This window comes from Drosophila subobscura, chromosome E (genome assembly GCF_008121235.1).
Source record: "Drosophila subobscura isolate 14011-0131.10 chromosome E, UCBerk_Dsub_1.0, whole genome shotgun sequence".
In the NCBI taxonomy this organism is placed as follows: Eukaryota; Metazoa; Arthropoda; class Insecta; order Diptera; family Drosophilidae; genus Drosophila; species Drosophila subobscura.
In genome coordinates, this window is record NC_048531.1 from 16,830,722 (window position 1) to 16,857,837 (window position 27,116).

The 27,116-nt window shown below is 45.0% G+C and overlaps 6 protein-coding genes across 7 annotated transcripts; 3 read left to right on the forward strand and 3 right to left on the reverse strand.

The window, feature by feature from the left end:
* Positions 1-1,118: 1,118 nt before the first annotated feature.
* Positions 1,119-4,475, forward strand: LOC117891430 (probable cytochrome P450 4ad1). The gene is made up of 9 exons (XM_034796901.1): positions 1,119-1,331; positions 2,258-2,367; positions 2,431-2,710; positions 3,129-3,198; positions 3,264-3,390; positions 3,459-3,623; positions 3,690-3,930; positions 3,987-4,169; positions 4,232-4,475. Exons 1-9 carry the CDS (start codon positions 1,166-1,168, stop codon positions 4,453-4,455), a joined length of 1,566 nt encoding a protein of 521 aa, XP_034652792.1. The 5' UTR covers positions 1,119-1,165; the 3' UTR covers positions 4,456-4,475.
* Positions 4,476-4,913: 438 nt separating this feature from the next.
* Positions 4,914-5,535, reverse strand: LOC117890392 (larval cuticle protein III/IV). The gene is made up of 2 exons (XM_034795197.1): positions 5,438-5,535; positions 4,914-5,371 (listed from the first exon to the last, which is right to left on the reverse strand). Exons 1-2 carry the CDS (start codon positions 5,447-5,449, stop codon positions 5,045-5,047), a joined length of 339 nt encoding a protein of 112 aa, XP_034651088.1. The 5' UTR covers positions 5,450-5,535; the 3' UTR covers positions 4,914-5,044.
* Positions 5,536-6,622: 1,087 nt separating this feature from the next.
* Positions 6,623-7,105, reverse strand: LOC117890447 (larval cuticle protein III/IV-like). Its single transcript, XM_034795278.1, has 2 exons — positions 7,065-7,105; positions 6,623-6,981 (listed from the first exon to the last, which is right to left on the reverse strand). Exons 1-2 carry the CDS (start codon positions 7,074-7,076, stop codon positions 6,655-6,657), a joined length of 339 nt encoding a protein of 112 aa, XP_034651169.1. The 5' UTR covers positions 7,077-7,105; the 3' UTR covers positions 6,623-6,654.
* A 1,130-nt stretch (positions 7,106-8,235) lies between these two features.
* LOC117890328 (larval cuticle protein 2) lies at positions 8,236-8,877 on the forward strand. The gene is made up of 2 exons (XM_034795118.1): positions 8,236-8,341; positions 8,413-8,877. The coding sequence occupies exons 1-2, from the start codon at positions 8,330-8,332 to the stop codon at positions 8,779-8,781; spliced, it is 381 nt and encodes a 126-aa protein (XP_034651009.1). The 5' UTR covers positions 8,236-8,329; the 3' UTR covers positions 8,782-8,877.
* Positions 8,878-10,322: 1,445 nt separating this feature from the next.
* LOC117890260 (larval cuticle protein 1) lies at positions 10,323-10,968 on the forward strand. The gene is made up of 2 exons (XM_034795017.1): positions 10,323-10,365; positions 10,441-10,968. Exons 1-2 carry the CDS (start codon positions 10,354-10,356, stop codon positions 10,849-10,851), a joined length of 423 nt encoding a protein of 140 aa, XP_034650908.1. The 5' UTR covers positions 10,323-10,353; the 3' UTR covers positions 10,852-10,968.
* Positions 10,969-12,779: 1,811 nt separating this feature from the next.
* LOC117891400 (COP9 signalosome complex subunit 7) lies at positions 12,780-19,332 on the reverse strand. 2 transcript variants are annotated; one of them, XM_034796844.1, is made up of 5 exons: positions 19,103-19,332; positions 18,798-19,050; positions 13,324-13,544; positions 13,106-13,259; positions 12,780-12,971 (listed from the first exon to the last, which is right to left on the reverse strand). In XM_034796844.1, the coding sequence occupies exons 1-5, from the start codon at positions 19,286-19,288 to the stop codon at positions 12,949-12,951; spliced, it is 837 nt and encodes a 278-aa protein (XP_034652735.1). In that variant the 5' UTR covers positions 19,289-19,332; the 3' UTR covers positions 12,780-12,948. The 2 variants fall into 2 exon arrangements, with proteins under 2 accessions (XP_034652735.1, XP_034652734.1); XM_034796843.1 differs by having other exon boundaries at positions 12,780-12,974.
* Between the last annotated feature and the right edge of the window lie 7,784 nt (positions 19,333-27,116).

Here is a 27,116-nt window from a genome sequence, read left to right on the forward strand (position 1 = left end):
AAGAGAAGAATAAAGACACGAAAAAGGTAAACAAATGACAGCAACATACAACATACATACATACATACATACATACTCACTTGGAGCTAAAGAGAGTTGGTGGTCCGTGTCTCAAATTTGCTCTCTTTCCCAATGACAGAGAACGAGAAATCAGACATCAGCACAATAATGTTATTCGACACATCAATGTTGTATTATACAGTTGTTTTTACATACCGTTATGCCTAAAAGTATGCGCTTTAACGGATCTTCAAATTGTGTGTTTGATTTGATCTTCTTTTGATATGGTTTATGGTTTCCTTTTCGCAACGTTCTTCTTATTGCGCTGCTCGCGAAGCGCAGTCGAAACTCAGCGAAACTGAGAGAAGCAATCAAGCGATCCTCTCAGAGAGCGTCTTGTGTGCAAGCACTAGAGATGGGACTATTGAGCTGTCTCTGCCGTGAGCCTACTTAATTCAAACAATGGAATACAAAATGTGTTAATATTATAGACAATATATGTATGTATGTATTAATAAATCGAACAATTGTTTGCTGTTGAAAACGCACAATGGAAAACGGAAATATACCTCGAAATAATTCAAGTTGGTTCAGCAAAATCAAGAGAAATACGGCATATCGCATAAATATCGCTTAAAATGTGCTACTCTAGTTGTGGGTGCTTTCTCCATTTCTCTTAGTCGCTAATTCTATTTCGATTCTGTTGCGCAAACAAATACATAAATAATCGTAAATAAATAAGTGTCGCGTCTCACCGCAAGCGTCAAAAACCGTTTTAGACTTTGGACCCACACGTCATTAGCGCACAGTATAGCAAAGTGAGTCAAGTTCTGCCCCTTGGGTAGGGCAGCGCAATTAAAATTAGCAATTACCGACAGGAGCATGTCATAAAGAACTACCATGTTAATTGGCTAATTGATAGTGTTATTTGAAGCACTTGCCGAACTGCAAATAGTAGTTGACTACCAGAAAGCAGCACACAAACACACCCACAAACAACTCTTTAGTGGGCCGACGAAGAAAGTTAAGTTAAGATAAGCTATCGATGGGGTTTATCGGTGGGAAACATTTGTCACCCACTTCCACTTACTATGTATAATCAGTCTTCCAGGTTGAGCAAACAGTTTGAAAATAATTGTCGCGGCGAACAGTTGAACGGGACATCATGTTTCTGATAGCAATTGCCATAATTTTGGCCACCATTTTGGTGTTCAAGGGTGTGAAGATATTCAACTACATAGACCACATGGCTGGCATAATGGAAATGATACCAGGACCAACGCCCTACCCATTTGTGGGCAACATATTTCAGTTTGGTCTGAAGCCAGCGGGTGAGTAGTCGGCATACTAAATTCCAATCTATTCCCTGCCTATATTTATGAACTCTTTAAGTTGCGTTCGATAATACATCTCCACTCGTGTGTATGTAGCTTTTGTTTGCTCGAATTGCACGTTTGCTGTGCTGGGAATTGCACATTTTATTTATCCGAAATGCATTCGAATTCTATTGGGATTAGGATTTACTTCTTCGTTTCTGGCACAACGAATTGTGTTTTTGATTTTGCTCTCTCTATAGATGTATGTATATTCATATTCATCAAGTTCTCGACACAATTCCCAAGTGCTTTTCCACGGCACAGCTAAATAATTCGTTCTTGTTTTGGCTCTGCCTCTGAGCGTGCCTAAAGTAATCATTCCAAATGCACAATGGCCTGGGACTAGCACAGAGAATGGGAGTAGATATGCGGATGCTGCACAACAACAGATAGTTTTGCATGCTTGGATGGTTACTTACTACCAGGCAGAGCCTGGATGCCTGTTGTTGTCCATTGAATGGGTCCTCTCTCTCTCTCTCTGTATGTGCCTTTTACTGGCCAGCTTAGATTGCTCTTCAATTGGATTCGGCTGCTCAAATGCATGAACCGTGAAGCAAAGAGAAATGCAAGTTAAGCCGCTCGGGGGCTATACCTTTCAATCATTTTTCTCTGCCAACCACTTTATGGCAACTTCAAGCTTCTAACAAATCACATGTTGAGGCTCTACCTCAAAACTTGCCCAAAACTTCCAGGCTCTTACATGGTCTTAAAATATATGTAAATGAAAACTGCAGCTACCTGGCAACTGCAACTTTTGCGAAAGTCAAGTGACAGGCTGCCTGCCTGCCTGGCCACAATCTCAAGTGCAGTTTCCACAACAGACTTGAGATGGCAAAATTAAAGTATGGAGTGGCTTACTTGTTACTTCTTTTTCCCCACAGAGTACCCGAAAAAGCTATTGCAGTATTGTCGGAAATATGATTTCCAGGGATATCGTTCACTCGTCTTCCTGCAGTATCACATGATGCTTAGTGATCCAGCGGAAATTCAGGTGAGTACTGTGAGCCCCACTCTTGGACCAACTCCTCCACACTCACGTGTATGCATTTGGCAGAACATTTTGTCGAGCTCATCGCTGCTGTACAAGGAGCACTTGTACTCCTTTTTGCGTCCCTGGCTGGGCGACGGTCTCCTCACCAGCTCCGGTGCCCGCTGGCTGAAGCATCAAAAGCTCTACATGCCGGCATTTGAGCGTTCGTCCATTGAGGGCTATCTGCGTGTGGTTCATCGTACAGGCGTAAAATTTGTTCAGCAACTCAATGAACTGACGCAGACACAGGAGATGTTCGACGCCCAGGAGCTGGTGGCCAAATGTACGCTGGATATTGTGTGTGGTAAGTGAAGGATAGCATTCGACCCACAAAAAACTTTTCACATTTCTCATGTCGAAGTTTTCCGGAGAAGTAGAGTCTTGACTCTCCTGCGTTACTGTGTGTGTTTTTTTTTATATTTTGTTATTTATTATGAACGTTTTACAGAAAAGATTTATTACATAGAAAATGGCTACAAGTGCCGCAGATTGTAGGAAAAAGTTTTCAAAGCTACTTTCCCCACTGCTCTGCAATACGCAACACTTTTGGATATTCTACGAGAGATTGTTTCTTTTTTTTTTTGAAAAATTTCTTCACTAAGTGGGAGTAATTTATTGAGCATTTTGCAGTTTCGTCTGGCTTCGTTTAGCCTCTACTTGGCGATACTTAAGACTGAAGTTCTGCCATTTCTCTTACCATTTCTTTGCTCCTTTTGCTGCAGAGAACGCCACTGGGCTGGCCAGCAACTCACTCAGCGGCGAGCCATCGGATTTGCATGGGGCCATCAAGGAGTAAGTTTAATCTGTGCAAGGTCATGAGTCGAGTGCCTCTTACCATCTTTACCCCATCCCTGCAGCCTCTGCGATGTCGTCCAGGAGCGCACCTTCAGCATCGTGAAGCGTTTCGATGCACTTTTCCGCCTCACGTCCTACTACATGAAGCAGCGCAGAGCACTGTCACTGCTTCGCAGGGAAATCTTTCGAGTAAGTGCCTCCAGCAGCACGAAATGCCTGACGGTGCTTTCATTTTATCCGTTTTTTCCTCTCTGTAGATTATTACGCAGCGACGCCAGCAACTGGCGGAGGAGAAGCCAAGTGGGCAAAGTGGCAAACAAATCAATAAGCCATTCCTCGATGTCCTCTTGGCTGCCAAGCTGGACGGACGTGCCCTCAAGGAACGTGAAATTATAGAGGAAATTTCCACATTTATATTTGCAGTAAGTGTTTCCATTCCAAGTGATGTTCCGCTGCATTAAATCGGGGTTTTTTCCATTGATATATAGGGCCACGATCCGGTTGCTGCTGCCATTTCCTTCACGCTGTACACACTCTCGCGGCATCCGGAGATTCAGCAGCAAGTTTTCGAGGAGCAGCAGCGCATCTTTGGCCAGGATCTGTCCACAGAGGCGGATATAGCTAAGCTGGATCAGATGCGCTACCTTGAGCTGGTCATACGCGAGACGCTGCGTTTGTATCCGTCTGTGCCGCTGATAGCGCGAACCAACCGCAAGCCCATCGACATTAGTGAGTAGTTGTACATGGCATCCGGATCGCCTGGAGACTCATTTTGTTTCTTACAGATGGCACCAAGATAGCCAAACGCACCACCGTCATTATGTGCCTCATTGCCATGGGCTACAATGAGAAATACTTCGAGGAGCCGTGCGTCTTCCGTCCCGAGAGATTCGAGTGCGCAGGCGCAGATGTTGGCATTGAAGCCTTCAAGAGTGTTCCCTTCAGTGCGGGGCCCAGGCGTTGCATAGGTAGGAATGAAAGTTAACCCTATCCTTGGACTAACTTAATCGTTTTCCAAACACTTTTGCAGCTGAAAAGTTTGCCATGTATCAACTGAAGTCGCTGCTGTCCCAGCTGGTGCGCAACTTTGAGATTCTGCCCGCCATCGATGGCTTGTCATCGGGCATCAACGATCATTCCCAGGTGGAGTGCGTGCCCCAAAGCGAGTACGATCCAGTGCTGAATATTCGCGTGACTCTGAAGTCCGAGAATGGCATTCTAATCCGGCTGGGCAAACGGTCAGTCGTGGAGTAACTTAACCCGAAAGTGTTTTAGTCTAAAAATATATGTACATATGTCCCAGACATTCTGCAGCTTTGTTTAACACACAAAACCATCAGCGTGGACTTGCCAAATGTTTCATTTTGTTTAGCACTTCATTAAGTAGTCGCTGCTAATGAATATTCATTTGGAGATTCGCCAGTTTCGTTTTCCTTTCATTGCATAAGTCACAAACTATCCAAACAAATGTATTTGATAATCACAAAGGTGGCTTACCAGTTTATAACTTGGCCTTGGCTTAGCTCGTTTTGGATGCATAGAAATGTAGAATTTTTCTCCAGGCCATTCCCCGAAAATACTGATGAATGACGAGCAGCAGGGAACCTTCAGCTAACCTTCATGGCATTCTAATAGCTTCTGTTTCTCTAACCCCTTGGATTGTAGATAATTGTAAGCTCTATTTGATTAATGTATCACATCGAACGCTTTTGTTTCAGTTTCATTAATTGATTTATTCGTACAGCATGCTGTTCAGAGCCTATCTATAATGCAGCAAGTGAGGATAATCCGGGTCCAAACTTGCTGTTTCGAGTCCGTTGTGCAGTCCTAGAGGATGATACGCTTATTCCTTGCTGGGGTGAGCCTGGATCCAGGCCAGAGACTTCAGGATAGCCTCTGGGATTGGTGGGCCAACGGGCAGCAGATCGCTGGTGGGCTGGTAACCGTTCTCATCGGCCTTGTAGGCAACGCGAACATGCACACCCTCGGGGGAGACCCACTCGAAGACACCATCGATGTTTCCATGGACATCACCAACAGCCTGGGAGGCTGTGCCGTCGCTGAGGGACAACACCGTCTTGAAGCCATCGGGATTGACGTCGTTGATCAGCTCCTTGACCTCGGCATTCTCGTTGGCGGCCACAAGGGCGGCAAGGGCACAGATAAGCAGCTGTAAGGGATTGATCATTGATTAGAGTCAAATCATTGATCACTATCCAGACGATTAGCTACTTACGATCTTGAACATTTTGTATTTGACTGTCTGACTAGAGAACTTGTGAGACTGATGCCAAAATAAATACGAATTTCGCTTTTATACACACGAATCGCGGATCTCCAAAGCCCCAAAGCTGATGCAACCCGTTTTCAATTAACATTTCGATTTCGCATAATCTTTTTCAGCTTATCATATTCGCACATGTAGACTTTGAACGATTAAAAACAGTCTGCTGCACTTTTTTGTTCAAACTCTTCTATGCAAATTATTCTAAAAATATTCTCAGAGGAGATTCTTTGATCCAGTTAAGGCGACTTCCAGTGGCAGTTTCGGAATTTCGTTGATTATAATCCAGCGCATAATTATCCAGACTATTTGTATAACGGAACGATTGGCAGCCAGACAGTAATTAATTCATAAGAAAGCCAATATTCCAGTTTGGAATTGCAATCAGCTCAATCTATTGCGTCAGATTGCGTTTATGTTTTATATAATCTTCGATTTGTGGCCCAAAAATGTATATCGACGAGCACTTTATAGCATATTTTTTGGAGCTCATTTTATTTTTAAATATAGGACTTGCAAATGGACATGCTAAACCCTGAACATAGCTTGAAATATACAAAAGTTTTTGCGCTTTTTCGGGCTCCTAATAAATGTATAATTAATCAAAAGCGAAATTTACATTTTGGCTTCTATATTTAGGGCAAAACTAAATTTTAGCTTAATTCTTTCAACCAAGACTAAGTTTGGTTTTCTCTGTGGACTATTCCTAAGAAATCTTTAAAGTCTGAAAATTATTCCCCACTTCTTTAAGCACGAATTGGCAGTTGTATAAAACGATAAACGATTTTTCTTTAGCAAAATTAAAAATCTTTTGGGTCTCTAAACATTAAGCAGTCTCTAATGGCTGCCACCAATTGCTTATCAACTTCTTTGCCACATTGAACAAATAGATATCTCTATAGTTTAGACCACTGCAAATGAAATGTGCATTTGTTTATGCTAAATCATAGTCCCAGCAAGCCAAAAGCCAACGTCTGATCCACAATTAATTCCTCTAAATTATTTCTATGCTGCTTGAATAAATATTAGATTAAAACTGTTTTCTTTAGAAAATAGAATTTATTTTCAGTATGCTGTTCATATTCTAAGTGGTTTTGCAGTGAGTCCGGGCTAATCCAAGCTCAGACTTTCTGCTTCGAGTCGAAGTCAAGTCCTGGTCGATGCTGTGCTTATTCCTTGCTGGGGTGAGCCTGGATCCAGGCCAGAGACTTCAGGATGGCCTCTGGGATTGGTGGGCCAACGGGCAGCAGATCGCTGGTGGGCTGGTAACCGTTCTCATCGGCCTTGTAGGCAACGCGAACATGGACACCCTCGGGCGACACCCACTCGTACACTCCATCGATGTTTCCGTGCACATCACCAACAGCCTGGGAGGCTGTGCCGTCGCTGAGGGACAACACCGTCTTGAAGCCATCGGGATTGACGTCGTTGATCAGCTCCTTGACCTCGGCATTCTCGTTGGCGGCCACAAGGGCGGCAAGGGCACAGACAAGCAGCTGCAAGGAGGGTTATTCATTCGAATTGTTAATCGAATTGTTGATTATCCAAAGGTGCTTGCTCCTGGGCATTCGATACTTACAATCTTGAACATTTTGATTTTGTTTCAGGCAATGGAACTTGTCGAACTGATGCTGATCTGGCAGCAAGCATCGCTTTTTATAGGCCAAAATGAGACTGCGGAACTGGAAGCTGGATGCTGATGCAACCCGTTTTTAATTAGCATTTCGTTTTAGCATAAGCAGCAGCCCCCGCCCATTTGGACTGACTTAAATCTCTTATGCAAATCATACTCATAAGTAGCATCTGAAGCTACTTTCTGAAAGCATTCTCCAGCCACGTGATGTACATACAATATCAAGGAGCACTTTCGCATAGCTCTCTGCATATTCGAGCAAAATGTAAGCCTGAAGCTAGCCTCTCTGGCCATGACAGAAACTAACAAATTAACCAACAATTTCTGTTTCTATTAAATTTCATTTTAGTTATTTATGTTTGCAGTACTTTTGATTAAACTTTGTTTCAAATTTGCGAATAAAACTTTCTCTTGTAATAATTTTAGTAGCATATTTTTCGGGGTATTCGAAGCTCCCATTAATGCCGAAGTAGAACTGAAAACAACTCTGGCAGAAAGCTGCGTGTTCTGGTTAAAATGAACAGGGAAGTCTTTCAAGCTTTAAAGAGTGTTTCACTTGGTAAATAATTCAATTAAATTATAAAATACTTGGAAGCGATAAAGGCACATACATATGTACATAAATATTTTAAAAGGAATTAAAGGTGCCAAGTCGTTGGCATTCAGGATGGAGTTCCTTTCTTGCATTGGGAAATCTTGTTAAAGAAAAAAGGGAATGACTTATTGAACTCTTGAGAGTCTGCTTTGACTGGCTAATCTACCATTTCGGCTGTCGTCTATTAATTTTTCCCTATTTATGGCCATGGCCACGTACCTTCATCTGTTGCTTCTTTTCTGCTTAGGATTGCAATCTTCCAAGTCTCTTACTTAGTTGTCTAGCTAGAGGACGGCACACAGGTTTCTCTGCTCCAACTTCCCTGCACTGGTGGTGTTATTAAAGCAAGTCTCATTTTGAGCATCTATTTTGAAGCGTAATACCCGTTTTTTGACATTTGTTTCGCCTGTTGTCGAGGGAGAGCGAATTTATTGGCGCAGCATTTGTTAGCTTTATGGGTGATTTCCGACATTGGAAAGTCCGCCTAAAGCTTTTGTTCGGGTAATTCATTTATCGGAAACAAGTGGATTAAGAATCATATATAAAGACTACGCTCGAGCGGAGTCAGTTATCAGTCAACGTTCGTTCACGGCAAGACAGTAATCAAGGATCAAAAATGTTCAAGTTTGTAAGTGGCTCAAATGGCCTCAAGGACACATAAAGTCTCGAGCTCACGGACTCTATATTTGCTTCTACTAGGTGATGGTCTTCGCAGTTTTGGGTCTGGCAGCCGCCGTGGCTCCAGTTTCCCGTTCCGACGATGTCCACGCCGAGGTGCAGACCCTCAGCTCGGACGTGCGCGCCGATGGCTTCGACACCAATCTGGTGGTTGACAACAGCATCCAGCAGGCCGCCAGCGGTGATGTCCATGGCAATGCCCATGGCAGCTTCAGCTGGATCTCGCCCGAGGGCGAGCATGTGGAGATCAAGTATGTCGCCGATGAGAATGGCTACCAGCCCGTGGGTGCCGTCCTGCCCACTCCACCACCCATCCCAGAGGCCATTGCTCGTGCCCTTGTCTGGCTGGAGTCGCACCCCCAAGCTCCGGAGCACGGAGCCCATCACTAAGGTCGCCGCCGCCAACCCTCGATATGGATCGCACAACGGACTGTCCTATGGAAGCGTATCTGCCCAGCTGCATAGCCGTGCTACTCGATTTCCAGAAAAATAAATGCATATGCTTAAAGCACTAAAAAATCAAAAACAATTTTGCGATTTTATTTATATATTTAGTTTGGTATTGGAAGGATGTTGCGGATGCACTTGACACTGAAACTTATAGTTGTTTATTGGTGGGAGTTCCATTTAGATAATTGTCTGGTACGCTGGATTGTGATGCTCCCTGTGGAGTTTCTTGAGCGAGTGTTAGATATAATTAAGTGGAAAATACTTTGCTTCTGTGGCAAACGTTTCTTAGAACGCATTTAGCTACGCAATTCTGTGGATTCTACTTGTAAGCAGAACTTTAATGAATATATTACTTTGCCATATCCATTTTTAACTCTGTAACTGTTGGTAGTCGTATCTTGATCTTTTTTCATATGAAGACTTTAAATAAAATATACACTTGGCAATTAATTTGGCTTTTTCAGCTGAGCTCCAGCCTCATGTACTTCGTGACATTGATGAATGTATCAATGTATTTGTGGTTGAAGTGGTACAAAGCGAATGTTTCCATGAAAAATAAATGAGCTTATTCTGGGTATTTCTTATAAAATATTATTTACATACATTTTTTGAGTTAAGTATGGTTGAAATAAGGGCAATAATATATTTAAAATATAGTTGTCTTTTGTTTGATGCTATTTCTTTAATATTTTAATACTAATATATATGAGGCAATAGATAAGTTTGCTTATAAAAAAAAATATCTCCTTTTTGTGTTGTTAAACTCTTTCAACTTTTTATTCCAACACCTTCTTCAAGCTTATAACAAGAAGTCAGTCACAGTCAGAGGAGCAAGATAATCAGCTCGAGAATACCAATATTAATTTCTTGGCTAAATAACCAACATTAACGCACATGTTCCCATATTGATATCTGCAAAAGCGGAAACACCGATCAGACACCACAGACCAGACAATAAATCAACTTGACTGATCGGTGGCACTGTTTGATGTCTTTTTTGGCGCTGCAGTATCTGTGCTCTAAAGTGTGGCACCACATCCACTTAGAAGTTTGCCAAAGAAAGAGGGCGGCGGCGGCAGCAGCGGTTGTTGTTGTTTCTTGGGGGGGGCCTGGATGAACTCGTTTTTGGTGATTTTTGGGGATGCTGTCGGACTCGTTTTTGCACTTTTATTGATGCGACTGTTTCATTTTAGCATCTATTAACAGATTATACGTGCACATACAAGATATAATGTGATATACTATATACAGCTACGATGTTTGGCATTTGGTCAGCTGTCGCCATGTGACGCTTTTTTTGGGTTGTTGCTGCAGCTGTTGTTGTCTTTTTTTGGGTGCGGGCGCATCCGATATGTTATCCCATAACTCAGCGAGACAATTGAATGCAAGTTGTGGGGCACATTTGTTGGGTGAAGCAACTGGATTAAGAACCATATAAAAAGGCTCGGCCCAGCCAGAGTCAGACATCAGTCAACGCTCGTTCACGGCAAGACAGCAATCAACAATCCAAAAATGTTCAAGTTTGTGAGTAGCCACAAAGGACAGCAGAACAGCAGGACATTGACGACATCTTCTAATGATTGAATCTCCTCCTTCTAGGTAATGGTATTCGCAGTTTTGGGCGTGGCCGCCGCCGGTGTGGCGCATCTGCCGCATGCTCCTGTGCCCCACAGTCCCGTGGGACGCTCCGAGGATGTTCATGCCGAGGTCAAGTCCGAGCACAGCGATGTGCGCGCCGATGGCTTCGACGCCGATCTCCTGGTGTCCAACAGCATCCAGCAGGCATCCAGCGGTGATGTCCATGGCAACATCCATGGCAGCTTCAGCTGGATCTCGCCCGAGGGCGAGCATGTGGAGATCAAGTATGTCGCCGATGAGAATGGCTACCAGCCCGTGGGTGCCGTCCTGCCCACTCCACCACCCATCCCAGAGGCCATTGCCCGTGCCGTCGCATGGCTGGAGTCGCACCCACAGGCCCCCGAGCCCGTGCACCACTCCGTGCATCATTAAGGCCCCCACCCCCCCGAATACGCAGCGCACCCATGGACTGTTCTCTGGATACCTTTCTCTAATTAGCTCTAAGAATTCTTCTTGACTTTCAAAATACATGCAAAATGATAACAGTAACGAGCGATGACTTGACTCTCCTTGACTTTGGGCTGCCACTTTCGGTTGTAACATAACGGTTTCTGGACTCGTCCAACGGGTTCTGCTTCGTTCGAATTTCGCTTTCGATTCTCACCACTTTTTTTAGCACAATTAATTGATGTTTTATTGCGTGCAATAAAGATGTCAGCCACAAATATTGAAGGGGAAATCGTGTTTCGATGTGCAGCAAAGGGCAGGGAAGAGCCAGATTTGTGTGCTGTTAGCTAACATACGACCCAAGGTCGAGTTAAAAGTCTCTGTGATACGTTGCAGATGTTTTAGAGGCTGCCTGGCACATTCATTGGGTAAGAAAATGTCAAGGCAATTGGAAATTGTTTAAAGAAATGGAACTGTTTGTATTTATTATTTTAGGGATAGAAAATGAGAGCTTTGACATTAGCGGACACCAAAATTAGCTACTCAGAGGAGTGGTAATCATTTCTGCTTGCCTTCTGCTAAGTCATCTGCAAACACAACTAAAAATTCGAATTAACTTTAAATTCAATTCTTCAAAAGGAGATAAAAGACTGAAGAGCAATCAGCTGTTCTGTCGATATTCGATTGTGTCAAGAAACTACCCTGACCTTTTTGTTCAGAATTATTAAAATAATAAGCAGAATAATATATTTTTGATTTTGGATACCGGTTAAAGACCAAACCAGACCCGACCAGGGTGGAAACTTTAATGCGATGCTCAGAAACGAGTTCACCAATATGCAGCATAAATTGAATATGCCCTAGATTTTAATAGAGCATTTTGTGCAAGATTATTTCCATATTTCTGTTGAGCAAACCCGATTGGGTTGTGCAGCAATTAAGAATTGAATGCCAAAAGGCGCCAAGATGCAAATTTGCAAACGATAAACTCGGCATTTGTCGTCATGCTGTTAATGCCACATTCATTTAACTGTTCTTACTTGTGTGCTCACGATAAAAACAAATGAAACCAGTTCTGAACAACAGCAGCTGAAAGAAGTCCCCCCTAGAAATCCCAAAACGAAGCTACTTTGTGGGTCAGAGAATAGCAGCAAGAGGAGCTGCAATGGGATTTGATTTGCAAGGAAACATACCTTCGAGGAGTTTGGTTATTAATTAGAAAACAGATCCCAGAGCCCGGTGGAGTGCACATTCGTAAAATACAATTAGAGAAATGGTTTACACTCTCTGCTGCTGCTGCTCGCTTGGGGTAAAGCAAATATAGAGTCAGCAAATAAATCCTCTGCAGTTCAAGTTTGTGTCTAATGAGGAAAGCTCTGCTGTTGATTTCGCTACAAAATGCACAGAACTAAGATTTAACTTGATAAATCTGTTCCGAGACTAGGGATTTGCCGCACTGATAATAAGGGAAAAATCAATGATCACAATGCGCATCAATCTCCGATACAAATGAGCCACAGAAACGCAAAATGATTAACAGTTTGCAGGTGTCGGAATATAATTAAATTCGCTTCACTTAATTGGCCCACAAATAGCACATCCAAAGGCACAGAGTGTGGGTTGTAGCACCGCAAAAACACGCACAATATAGATTTGCACTCAAATGATGGACAAACATTTGTCTAACCCAAATTGGACATTAATTAAATGGCCATTTGTGGTGGCACAGAAAGGCCAGAAAGATGGCACTGACAGATAATCGAATTACACGCAGATGAGTGTGAATTTCTGCACTAATTAATGTGCGCTTCGATACGCTTTGATTATTATTGTTAGTATATGTATTTTATTTATTTGTTTTGCTACTAAACGACGGTTGCCCATTGTTTGTGTGTGAAATGAGTTGTGGTTTTGGTTTTTGTGGTTTTTGTCCTGCTGCTGCTTGGCATCCTTGTGGCATCCGTTTGCTCAAGTGCCGCGCGGTGTTGCATCTAACCTTGAGCCGCTGCTGCTGCTGCTGCCTACCTCGCCCAGGTCCAGCTCCTCCAAGTCGCCAGCAACACCCGCGCGGCTGGCCTGCACTCACTTGCTAAACTTCAGGCCCACCACTAAAGAAAGGGAAAAAGGGGCAGTAAAAGTGTGACACAAAAATAATTAGTGGCAAAGTTTGTAAATAATGAGAAAGTCATTAGAGTAAACGCGGACATTCCGCAAAGCAATTTCGCTTGGATGAACGAACCTCCTGCATTCCGCTGGGCCTTCATCTTGGAGGGTTTCTTGCGCAGATCCGCCAGGCTGAGGACGCCGCTGCCGCTCGGTCCATGCGTGTCGATCTGCATGCTCTCATCGCTGTCCGACGCCTGACTCTTGAGCATTTTCTTTAGATTGATGAGCTGAAAAGCAAACACAAGTCAACATAATTCTTTGATCTACGGCAGCTCCCAATCTTATACGCACATCTTGCTCCACGCGATCCTTGTTGAACAAACGCTTGGATTTCTCGGCATTGGCGTACTTGATCTGATTCTCGATGCAGCTGGAGACGCCGTCACAGGAGTTGACCCACGCTTGGAGTGTCTCCACAATCTTGCCCGTGTTGCCCGGCGGTATGTCCCGACCCTGTGCGTACTCCACCTCCAGGATGCGTGTATTCTGGAACAGTTTGCCATGAATGATGTCTGCAGCAGCAACAAAAAAAGAAGCACAGAAAATGTATAAAGTTTTTCCTGGCACAACTAATCCTCTCAGCGTCTTGTTAACTTTCCGCTGACTAATTGCCCAGAACGAACACTGTCTGAAGTTGGACTGAAGTGCCGCTTCAAGTGCACTCGAGACGCCTAGTGACAGGCCAAAGGCTTTGCTCAGGATTACAGTTGCCAACAACAAGTGGGCGGACGCACAATCTTACCCTACCCAGAGGCGCGCGTCAACGTTTCTTTTTGTGGTGATGAAACTGCAAAGTTTTCCCGAATGCAAGTGAAACTTTCAACTGCCTATCCAGCATGTCCACCTGCCAGTCGTTGCCTGTTGAGTGGCCCCTAAGCCAGCGTGTCAAAGAGTCATTTTTGCCTTTCCACATAAGCGGTTTTTGTGCAAACCTTTTACCGACGGACGCCGTGACATGTGCGGCTGCAGATGGAAATTGTTGGCATTTAGAGCTGCATTTGGATTGATGGCTTTTTAAGGGACTTCATTTAAGTTGTCACCGAAACCTTAACTAATTAAACAATGAGCTGAACCCGAGTCGCCATCAATCTTTCTTTTTCATTCCCCGAGTGGTCGTAATACCCGCTAGGCTGCTCCCAAATCAATTAAAATGATTAGAAAACGGCCCCACAACAGACAACAGACTGCGCTGCGCTCATATAACAAATAAGCAAACGAAGGCCATCAAATCCAAAGCCGGAAAATGCTCGAAAATCCACTGGCAGGACACACGCACACACATGGAGCAGTCAGCACACAAATGTTGTAACATTTGCTTTGGCTAAAAGATTTTAAGCCGGAGTGGGAGTAGCAATTAGCTCTTGTCTGGAATTACTCCCCGGGTCCACTGCGGGCACACATAATCTCGCAAATGCAGTCGGAGGAGAGTTCGAGTTGGGTGTCTGTCTGTGGCTGGGTGTAATTAATTTGAAACTGTTTCAAAACTTTGCTGCTGCCTGTTGCAAATTTGTTCTCCAGCGGGGATTTAAATGTATAACTAGCAGCTTAGAGCGGGGATCTGTCGATTGATGGAGAAACTATTTCAGCCGCCAGGCCATGGCGAATGCTTGGCCTTTCCACCATAACTGTCTCCGTCCCCTCTTTGGGCCATATAACTAAGGCCAGAAGTTAAGCCCTTAAGCGCTTTTTTCTTGTCCAGCTTGAATTTACGAGCAATTGTCCTCGAGGCAGAACTCGCACTGCAACTCGGACTCTAACCAGGACCAAGTTTTGCTGCCGTTAGCTCGGTCGTGTCATAAATATTCCATGGAAATATGCTGCAAGTTCGCACTCAGATTCAATTGAATTTCGCCTTAACTCTCTTTAAGTGATTTGCTGCGACAATTTGTCAAACATATTTCTAATTAGCTTGAGAGCAAATTGAATTTGATGGCGACAAGTAATTGAAAAGCAAGCGCCAGACGAGCGCAGCTGGAAAATCGGATTGAAATAACAGGCATGGGACAGGCATGGCTTTGGTTGGAGGCAGCCACAAAGGCCTGTAAAATGTTGTGCGCCATTTTGGGCGTTGACATGTGTCTTGTCTTGGGCGGCAACCTCCTCCCCCCCATCCCTGCGTGTGTGCATGTCACAGTCTCTGTGGCGGGCTGCGAATTTTGCGGCTTTTTCCTGTTGCGTGGCACGAAACGCGCAGCGAATACAATCAATCATGCTTAATGCCTGCACCCACAAAATTGTGCAAAAAAAAGAAGGAAAATAGCGTTGACGGACATGACGAAATGAATCGCCTGAGTGGGCTGTCGACACTGTGGCCAGGCACTGGCACTGGCACTGGCACTCTGGCTGTGGCTGTGGCTTTAGCTGTAGCCTGAGCCTGTAGCTGCGGCTGTGACTGTGACTCGGCCCTGTAGCTGTTGCGGTTGCGATTGTTGCTACGTTTTTGATGGAAATAAAATTGTTAAAGCCTACGCCACAGCCGCTCGACGAGTATTGTATTAATAATTGGCAGCATAAATAAATCTCTGCTCTCATGCTCTCTCTCTCTCTCTCTCTCTCACACACTTTAAATGAGCGGCAAACACTCTGTACGCAAATCTCTCCCTCTCGATCGACTGGCAGCAGCAGCAGCTGGCAGCGACAGCTTTGCAATATCCTCACCTGGCGCAATAAAATGGGAACGTATTAATTGAAATTTTACACAAAAGCCCCAGCAGCAGCGCTTACTACAAAGACGACAGATAAAATTAGGGGGGGGGGGGCGGGGGCTGGGGCTAACCTCATCGGCAATGGCAAAACTTCAGCCATGAATATGAAGTGGGAACCGGGGAGAGGGCAGGGCTGGGGAGTGTACTTACTAGGGCAAAGTTTTCACCTAAAACAGACTGAAAGTGCACACAGATTATGGAGCTTCCTCCACCGAAATAAAGTTTATCCTGACAAGTTACAGGCATAAGCCGGAGGCCGATGAAAACTATGAAATGCAGCTGGAGTGGCGGCAGGAGTGGAGGCAGGAGTGGAGGCAGGAGTGGAGGAGTGATCAGAAACAGCTGCGCCATCAAAGTTCAGCGACATTGAGAAGGGTTATGGGCCGAGAGATGCACCTCCCGCTGGCACATCCTGCACGGATCAGCGTCCCTGCGTGACATATACAAGGATTTCCATTTGATGGGCTTACTTTTTGCACTCAGTGTAACATTGAAATGAAACGAAATCCGATTTGCAGTGGGCAGATAATGGTGGCTAACTGCCTGTAAGCCGATTGCCATTTGTTTGTGGGTCAGCAACAGCTGTAGGACTCTTAACCTCTTGCAGTAAATCACACGAATTGCATGGATACACTGGATACAGAGGGTTTTGCCTTTTTTTTGCACTTTCTTTTGCTGCTTTTCTGCATTGCAAATCCCTAGAGTAACATAAAGAGAATGGGTAGGGCAAGGCATGTCGAAAAGGACGCTCTTGAGCATGCGGAATTATGCGAAACTTGCCTTTGACATAAGGGCTTACAAAAGAAATTAAATTCAGCGCCGCAACAAGCCACACCCATCCAAGAGGAGCACCAAAAAAAAAAACGCCCAAGGCACAGCCCGAGACCTCAATGCAGCCAGTTGCCAGGCACACATGAAACATGGCAGGCTGCAGGCTGCAGGCATGCAGCGGCATCTCTCATGAACACATTTTTGGCCCATTTTCGAGGCCTCTGCTGGGGGAGCACATTAACAAATCTGCAAAGGATATTAAAAACCGCTCAACGCTCTGCGGCAGCTTGCAGCAAGAAGAGCCAGCTGGGGCATGGGCATAGCCCCTAAAGCAAGTTTTATCTACGCTAATGGGATTGAGTTTCGCTTGACAAAAAAAGGAAACTGCAAATCAATCAGCAGATAACAACAATAATGGAGAATTCACTAATGCTCCAACGGCTTTCAAGTGAATTTCAATTATAGAAGGCATTTAATTACCATAAAAACTCCCACTGAACAGCATTCCATTGCTCCAGCCGCCCCACGCAAAACAAATGGGTCTCTGAGGCCAGCAGCAGCAGCATTAATGAGAAGGCAAACAGAGAGCGAGCCATCTGCCCTGCAGCACGCCACTCTCCACTCTCCACTCTCAACTCTCCTCTCTCCACTCTCCACCTCCAACTACATTAAATTGCGATGTCAGATTACAGCAGCGTCTAATGGTATGCAGTGATTTCGCATTCCTGGCAGCTTTCACCTGCTGGGGCTGATGGCTATCATAATATAAATCTCAGTCTCGATTCCCTAGGATTTGGAAGCAATTAGAATGGGCACAGGCACAACGCCCACACAGGTCACAGGTTGGGGGGGCAAATGTTATTTATAAGACAGTTGCCCTTCAGGGCACAAGGCGTCGCTGGAGCTGTCACGCTGTTTGCTCTGATAATGGACAGCCAGCAGATGCCATTAAAAAATGTTAGCATGTTATTTGCTTGGCAACCGCACCCCCCCGGGCAGCCAGAGCGCTCGCTGGTCAGTCGCTGTTTGCTGTGGATTCAATTACGAATATTTGGCAGCGCTGCACCAAGTGCCTAAGCCAGAACCAAACTCTGACCAATATTACTGCTGCCGCTGAGACTCGCCGTCGAGTTGCATATTTTTGTTTCTGGACCAACACAAAGCTGAAATATCCACAGCAGCACCACGAACTAAAGGTTTGCGAACACCGGACATGGGGGCCATACATTCTGTATGTATTTTGTGGATTCCGGCACTCGAGGGCTTAACAACCAACCAACCAACCAGCCAACAGTTTGGTTTGCTTGTTGTGTTTGATTTACGGCTGTAACAGAGAAACCGAAAAGCCCCAAGCGCAAGCCATGTAAAATACGCATTTTTGAGTGGCGCAAAGATTAATTGAAGCAGCCACAGCTCCGGCACCAGCACAAAAACTAAAACATGCCAAAACCGAAGGGAAATCCTGGCATAGATGCAGCTACAGAAAGCACAAGTAATCTTCGCCTAACCAAGAGACAGCCATTGACTTTAATTTAAAGCCATTCAAATTCCAGCACAAAAAGTGATGCTGCGTGGCATAAGCTTCAGCGAGCAATCATTGAGGCAAAAGTGTTCATCCAGCTGTCGTCGCTGAGCTGCGCCATAAAAACTGCTGCGCATAGTTGGAGGCGAAGGCGGAGAGACTCGCCAGCAACTGGTGGGCAGCGGCTAATGAATCTGGCAAAAGAAAACACCCGTCCATGGTCCAGGCCCGTGAATTGTTTTCAAGAGGAGCGGCAGGATGCGTCAGCTGTCGCGTCCAATCAAGTGCACTGCCCCCCAGGGAGCAGGGGAGCTGGCGTAGTGGAACATGACACGGACTTTATGTGCCACCAGCTCATGTTTTCAAAAAATGCTAATTAAGTCTGCCCCGCCATTCGTTAGTTACTGTCAGAGTTTCGCGCGAATAAAATTAGCATTTGATTCAATTATGCAAAATATGATGAGAAAATACTCGGCCAGGAGCCAGGAGTGGCCATGACATGGCGAAAATTCACGTCTTTGCGTGTCAGTTTTACGTGAACCAAGTCCGCCCGCATAAACTTGGAACTCTGCAGAGGCAAAAGGCAAAAGGCAAAGACAAACTTGAAGTCTCTCCCGCGAGCTGCAGCCGGCGTCTACTGTCTGCTGCCTGCCTGCTGTCTGGGCTAATGTTTGCCTGAACTTTTTCAATTAACTTTCAAGCGATTATTTATGGATCTGAGAGTGTGTCCCAGTGCAAGTGCTGGCGCTGACAAGCCAGTTGCTTACCCGCATAGATTGCCTCAATGATAATATCCTCCAGATGACGCACGTTATCGATTTCCAGCTCTTGCTGCAGCAGGGCGTAGGGAATGCTCTTCGTTTTGATGGCCAGCGACACGATGGTCAGGTGCTGCAGCTTCTTCTGCATGGCCGGGCTCAGTTCGATGTAGTCCCCGGCCTTGGATCGATACTCCTTGTACGTGCCATAGGCGAACAGGTTCAGTGTGTTGTAGTACTTGGCATCGGGACCATCTTTAAGCTGCGCAAAACAAACAGAGTTATTAGAGATCAAAGTAGAGGCAATTACTAACCTCCGCCACATTGGGCTCCACGAGCAGCTCCCCGAAAACGAAAACATTCGGCGCCTCCAGCACCTGCTTGAGCACGTCAAGCAGTGCGGCGCCGGTGGCGTTCTTGGCCAGCACGCAGAACTTCTCCAGGAATGTCTCCTTGCTCTTGGCAGGCTCCTCGTTGTCCAGCAGCATATCTTGAGTCATTTTGATTGTTTAATTTGTTTTTTATTTGTTTACTTTGTTGATTTTTTTGGCAAAACGTAAACCGGGATGCAATGTGACCGCGGATTTATCTATCAAAAATACTACCCTCCAAAATATACCGAAATATACCTTTTCATTACAAAAATACTTTGTGGTATTTGGGAACGGCTGCTTCTTGGGAGAACTGCTTACGAGGCTGGCTGCTATGAAACAGAGCGGGCAACTTAAATTTGTAATTATCATACCCGGTACAGGAAGAGTACGTGAAGCGTGTGCGCAGTGGGCTTGCCTCATGGTATAACTGTAAAGATAGGTATACATATATAGGGATTTCTAGATAACACATTATTGGCCGAGCAAAATATCTGCACTGGCTTATTCTCTTCGCTTCTTCTTCCTCTCTCCTCTTCACCAACAACCCAACCAAGAAGCACATCACTGACCCCTTCTCGCCATTCACCGTTGCATTAAAAAGTTGTCACTCGGCAAACGCACAAACAAATGTTTGCACATTAGTAGTAGAAGAAGGAGAATGCAAACGTCAAAGTTAAGAGAGAGCATCATATCGCGACTCTCTCACTTTCCATTTTTTGGCTATGTTCGGCTTATGGACTGTTCAGCTTCCTCACCCCTTGCACCCATCAATATTCACCGTTGCATTAGCAAATGGTCACTCGACAAACGCACACTCTCTTGGAGTAGGAGAGGGAGAAGACAAAATTCAAGAGAGAGCATAAGAAAGAGAGCAATTAAAGTTCTAGAAACCACGCCACCTACGCATCCAAATCTGCGCCGCTCTCACTTTTAATTTTGCGGTCGGAACAAAGCGCGTGGTTTTAAGTCAGCTCCGCGTTTCGGGTCGCGAAAATCGGGAAATTAATGGAAAAGCCTCCCGGAAAATGTTCGCGCAGTGAAGTATTGCAGTGACGAAAAACTACACAGTAAAAAATATTTTAAAAAGCGGGAAAAGTAAAGAAAAGTTCTGGAAAAATCTCGAAAAGTGCAAGCCCATGTTGGCGGATAGCTCCCACAAGTGAAAAAGATCTCACGATTGTGAAAACAATAGTTTCAATGTTTTTTTCTACGTAAAAATAGGCCCGCAAAATGGCAATGGCGACGCAGTTGAGGCGCTGCTTATGCTCGTTTCCAGCTATTGGAATCTGAGAGGAAAGAAGGCGAGGAAAAATAGCGGCACTATGGTGTGATGTGCACGTTGGCTTGAGTTGTTTTTTTTTGTTTTCTGTGTAAGTGAGAGTGAGCTCTAGTGCAGGTAAAGAGCACAAGATGAGAGTGTAAGGTCAGCGCAAATATTGAGCGCATTGATCGCCACTCTGAGTGTTTTTTTTTTGTGGCTGCGAATGTGACTCTGAAGTGAGTGAAGTGTAAGAGTGAGTTCAAAGTAAAAACAGTTGAATGTCCCGCAAAAGTAAAGAAAGAGCTGAAAAAAAATCTCACTCAGTGATAAGTGCAAGTGTTAGTGCAAGTGTTAGTGCAAGTGTTAGTGAAAGTGTAAGATGGTCATTATGACGGCAAGGGGTGCCTGGCGGTTCGGCAAAAGTGAGTGAAGTGTTGGAGTGAGGTCACATGAAAAACAGTTGAATGTCCCGCAAAACTAAAGAAAGAGCGGAAAAAAAATCTCACTCAGTGATATGTGCAAGTGTTAGTGAAAGTGTAAGATGGTCATTATGACGGCAAGGAGTGCCTGGCGGTTCGGCAAAAGTGAGTGAAAGTGAAAGTGTAAGATGGTCATTATGACGGCAAGGAGTGCCTGGTGGTTCGGCAAAAGTGAGTGAAGTGTTAGAGTGAGTTCCCATGAAAAAGAAAGAGCAGAAGAAAATCTCACTCAGTGATATGTGCAAGTGTTAGTGAAAGTGTAAGATGGTCATTTGACGGCAAGGGGTGCCAGGCGGGTTCGGCAAAAGTGAGTGACGTGTTCCAGTGAGTTCAAAGTAAAAACAGTTAATTTTCCCGCAAGACTAAAGACAGAGCCGCAAAGCGTATTCGTTTCGTAAATCGTTCGTTCAAAAAAACCGTCGTATTCGCCCGTCTTATGGTCCCGTTAATCCTCCCGTCGTAACCACTAACTCGACGACTTCTCATGTGTGAAATGAGAGCAAATGCTGCTTACGAAAACGTAATGGCATAATATTATTGCCCAAACGGTGAGTGAGAGCTGAAACCTTTACTGTTTTACTTTAACATTTATATATTTAAAATTCTTAATGGATTTTTCCTTGCTCTTAGACTTTTTCTATAATATTCTGTACCCATTTGGACTTATCATTTTACCTACTTTCATTCCATTATGCTTAAAGCTTAGCATCTTTATTTTAAAACACTTTGCACACCATTCCGCCCACACACACCCAGGCAAACACGCCCCTTGGGGAGCTATAAGGAAGGCAGACAAGAGACTGTGCGAGAGCAAAAAAATATTCCTTAGGCCACTTTCGGCTGCCAAAACTTTGCTCCTGCCCCAGACACATTTGCTTGTTATTATTGTAAGGGGCCGATAGAGAATATGAAAAAAGGTGCAGGGTTGAAAGTTGAAAACCCTTTATATTGTCTGGGTGTGTGTTGGGGGGGGCAGTGCGGTGGAGCGGCTTTTCTATATGGGATTTGCCTGCTCATCGATTATGAAAAGTTAACTAAAGGTCAGAGTCCCTCAGGGCAACACGCGGAGATCATGACCAAACAAGGAGAAGCCTGAAAAAACTTTAAAATGCTACATCGAAACTCGAGTATCCATTAGTTAAACAGATTGCCTGAACCTTTCTTCGTGCCAACATCTCATCTCCTGGTCTCAATCGAAAATGTGTGTTTTGTTTCACTGGTGGATGGAAAGTACCAATGGAACAGACACAACACTTGACCAGGAAATTGACCAGCCTGTTTCCAATTTTTCCAATTGGATTGACACGTCTATCAATTCCCACTGCCCACTGCCCACCTGCTGCCGCCCACTTAACTCATCTGCCGGAGGGGCGGGCGGTTGGGCGTGAGGGCGTGCATGGCGCTCGTTTGGTGGTACATTTTTATTGGATTTTTCGAATTTTGGATTTGCGCTGCCTGCCATTACAAAATTGTTACAGTCTCTCTGCTGCGGCATGTCTGCCGTGGGGCAACGTTCCGTACATTTTGCGTTGCGATTTTCTGCTCTGTGGTGTGGTTTCAGGAAAGTGCAGCCCAGCCGTGATTAGTTTACCGGGTGCGTTTGAAGCGTTTTCGAAATAATTTGGAAATGTTTCGCTTTGGCTTTGCTCGCCACGCATTCTGTGCGAAAAAGTAACCTCCGGGGCAGAGTTTTAGTTACCCACCACAGGGGACGTGTAATCAAGGAGCGGCAGGGAGTTTTGGCACAGACAGAAGCTGGCAGCTGGCAGGATGTCGGTACAACTGCCTAAAGGCATACAGAAACAATAGACAGAAGCTCAATGATTAATTTCTGCTAATCAACTACTGGACATAGGATGCAGTGCTGCCCAGGAACACCCAGGGTAACATGGAGCTGTACCTTTTTTGTACCGCTGCCATCTGTCAATGGTGCCGTGTCATGTGCTATGGATAAAGTTTCTTCATTTGGTATTTGTTCTGCTTTTGTTCTAAAATTGTTGTAGTTGTAGAGATTTTCACTTTGTCATTAATTTGACGCACAATGAATCGGCAGTTGGCAGTTTGTTCGGTTTTTCGGTTGAGTTCAGGTTGTTTCGGCTTAGGTACATTCGAGATTATGGAACCCAAAAGCTTTCAATTTAATTTGCGATTTGCGGCAAGGCAATGGCAAAACATTTCATCATGTGCCGCAAGAGAATGGCATGCCACGCCAAGACAGTTGACAACTAAGCTTTAAAATTAATTACACTTTTTCACTTTCGAATCTATCATCAACATTCACATGGAGCATCCCTCAGTCCTCAGCTTCTAAGTTTGTTCGTCACTAATCTCTGCCACGCCCCCCACCACTGTTTGCGTATTAGCCACGCGCCCCAACAATTTGCTTACTAGGCCATAAAAATGTATGAAAATAAAATATCAAAACAGTTTCATGCCGCCACAATGGCCGCATAAAAGCCGTGAGCACTGCGAACGCGTTCGGCATGCAAAACGGCATGCAGCTAACAGAGCCATGTTAGCGAGGATAACAGCGCCATGTTAGCTAGCTTAACAGCGTATAACAGTGTGCTAAAAGATAGCGACTTCGGCTACCCCTGCGCATGCTGTCGGGTAGCAGCTGCTCTGCTCTGGCTGTCGTCGTCTTTGGCTTATCAAATTTTTTGAATCAAGCCAGTCGGGCGAGGAATTGACCTTGCTGGGTGTTTGGCGCTCCGCTCATCAGGACCTAAACAGCTTTTGCTGGGGCCAGGCCCCGCGATTATTTGGCTTACTTTGTGTATTGTTATGGTTATGGTTGTTGGCGGACTTATCGAAGGAAATGACAGCAGCAAAAGTTCCATTCAGAGTTGTTCCACGTGAACTTTTTCCAGAGTGGATTATTTGGCTGCGCCAGAGAAAATGAAACAAAAGTGATAAATTAAATAAAGAACTCCAGTCGGGAATAAAACTTGCAGTAATTGAGCAAATATTTGGAGTATGCAACAAAAGGTTGCACAAAGGACCGTTATGCTTTGGCTGCCCGTTGCGCTATTATGAGCATTTTTATCAGTGCTTTTGAACGAAGAATAAAGCAATAAATTGCAATTTGTTGCAAGCATAGCGGAGAGACAGAGTAGGAGAAAGAGAGAGGGGTCTGGGTACATATTCTCCGGGATTCATAGTTGCCAAAAACTAGGAAAAATACCTCGTTCGAAACCAAACGAAAAACATCAATTAGTTGTGACAACATACACACACACGATGAGGGTTCGGCGATAACAACGTCAAATCCAATTCTGGTTGAACCCAAAACCAACCCACCAAAACCCCAAACCAGCAAACCATTCCACGGGGAAATCCACACATGATGGAGGAAACAATCGGATATGGAAATGCTTTATACACATGGAACCTATTCAAGCATTGCATATTATTATAACGATTTTTGTTTATTTTCGCTTTCGGGCGACGTGCAGAAACAAGGCGGCAAAACTACTCCCGGATCGCAGGGAGGAGGGAGGAGGATGAGGAGGAGGAGGGACATAACAAATGTTGACATGTGCAGGGTTCCAAGGATAACACGGACAGCAGTGAGCAGCAATCAGGGAAACAATTTGTGGCATTCCGGATTTGGTTTGCCACTTGTTGACATCCAAATTGGATCAATAGATGGCAGAGAAATGGAATGGATTTCATTGAATTGAATCGAATTGGATTGATGGGTGATACATGCCCAGGTCTTGTGATTCACTTTCAATAATTGTATACCAAGGTGAAGCGAGTAACTAAAAGTTGTTTGATTAAGTGCACAACAAGCAGCAGCTATTCCTTGTGCCGATTTCAAAGGCTTTCCTTGTGAGTGACAGAACTAGTCGGCAGGTAATATCGATAGAAGGCAACTGAAAGTCAAACAATACAAGTCAACCCTTAATCTTCGAAACTTCAAATTGAAGTGTGCTTGAGCATTTTGCCCTCCAATCAATGGGTTGTCCTGCCTTTGGCTACTCTTCCTTTAAAGCTTAGACCTGGCCGACATATGTTGTGGAGGTGGAGGAGTGCCCGTGCCCTCGAGGTAAATGGGGAAAAGCGGCTTTTGTCTGGTAATCGAGAACTTAAACATTTAACAAGTGGCTACGGGTCTAAGCCGACAGCCAGCCGACAACCTCTGCCATCAATTTCAATCTGCATTTGTCTATTCTCAGCCCCTTGTAAGCACCTGCGAGGAAGGGCTCTGGCGTGGAGTAGTCAGCGGGATAACAAAAATTGATGAATGTTTTTAGCATGACTCCGCTGGCAGCTACCCAAAACAACAAACAAACAGGAATTCGACTTTTGAAGAAAAAACAACACACACATCAGGCTCCAGGATGGGGCAGAGCAAAAAGTCAGAGCGTGTGTGGAGCGTAAGCATTATCGCCATCATCCATCCCAACGAGGGGAAGCACCCAACAACACAAGAAGAAACCTATCAAAACAAACGATAATGTGGTGCCTCTTCTGGCAGGGTCGCCGCCTGATGATGCGCAGGGATAATCAGAATGTCGATGCCATTAAACGATGCGATGCGAGGGTCCGCCCAGCTCCCCTATCGCGATGATGTGCTGATTGCCCCCAAAGACTCTAGCAGCCAAGTCAATTGGTCAGTCGGCAATAAAAATCAAACAGAAATAAGAATCAGCGCAATTCCGGCCACTTTGAGTCTGTGTTTTGTCTGTGGGGTATCCATATCCTCGAGCTCGTTGTCGTATAGAAATCGAATTAAATCACGTTTAAATGGCATATCGAGTGTTTAGTGCTGGCCATATTCTCTCAATGGCATAATGAATCCGCAGTAAAGTGAGTTTTTATTAAGTTTCTGGCATTTGTTTGCCGCATCGAAATGGAAATCGAAATCGGACGCCGCTCGACCTTGTCCTGCTGCCTGCCTGCCAACCTTCTGTCTTTCCGTGGATGGCTTTTAAGCTGAGGAATTTCCCTCGCATTAACGTTAATTAGTCGAATTTGTTCACTTTGTTGTCGAAGTTTTAAGCTCCCGGGCATTTCGAGTGTCGTTTCATTATTCAGCAGCAGCAGCAGCGGCGCAAGCAGCCCTTTGGCAGTGCCAGTTTCAGCTTTCGGCCTTCAGATTTTCCCCCGGATTTCCCCCCCCAGCTTTTCCATTTCCATTCATCGCAGCTCATTAGGCCACGCAATATGTTGCCAGCTCTTTGGGGTATCGCTGGCAAATTAAACTGGCCAACAATGAGACCCGGCCAGGCCTCGACCGCCATTCATCTTCGTTTCATTATGTTCCTCTGTGGTAATCGTCGATGGCCTTGCTCCCACTCCTGGCCACAGCTTGCAGGCAGCCACAGTCTTTCCCACTGTCCACTTTCATTGACAAATTTATTTATTAACATTCGAGTTCATTAAACCAAAAACTCACTCCACTGGCGGAGGCTCAATTCAGCTGGGCTGAGAAGAGGCTTTCGGCTTTCGGCTTTGGGCTTTCACACGCCTCGCTGGAAGTTTTTGGCCAAACGCATAAATCACTGGCCCGTCGATGCCGCCGGGTGTCTAGTCCCACCACCACCAGCACCACCACCCCCCTCCGCTATCTTCTGTGCCGCCTGCCCATCAGTTTGGGTTTCCTTCTCATTGCGCGCCGGTTCCTTGTGCTGGCGTAAAAGTTGCCCTTGGTCTGGGGCGGCTACAAAGTAGTTTTTAAAGCTTTTCCAAAATATCTTTTGTTAAGCCGCCAGGCGTGAGGGGAGGCAACTGTGTTGTGGCACAACAATATCAACACAAGGAGCGCGCTTAATCCATAAAGATTTATTTGCAAACAAATTTCCCTCCTGCGCGTCCCCCGATTGGCCCGAAAAAGTTTTTTAATTAAATTTCCACAGAAATTGCTGTAGACATAAGTGGAATATGTTTAAGTTGCGCCCACAACATTTAAGCGGCGGCCCCTTAATTATCCAATTAAAAAAGAACTTTGCACTGGGATTTCTGGCCGGAACAAACCGTTCAACGATTGCCAAATAAAACATTTGGGCCCAATCGGAATTTCTAATTAGTTTTGTGTCCGCTTAATTGCACTTTTCGCATGTGTGCGAGTGTGTGTGAGTGTGTGTGTGTGTGTGTGGTGGGGCTGTAAATGCATCGAACAATGAGCTGGCATTTTGCCTAAAAGCATAATGATGTAGGCAATGCAACCGCAGCTTCCCGTCGGCCGTTTACTGTGTGCAAATAAATA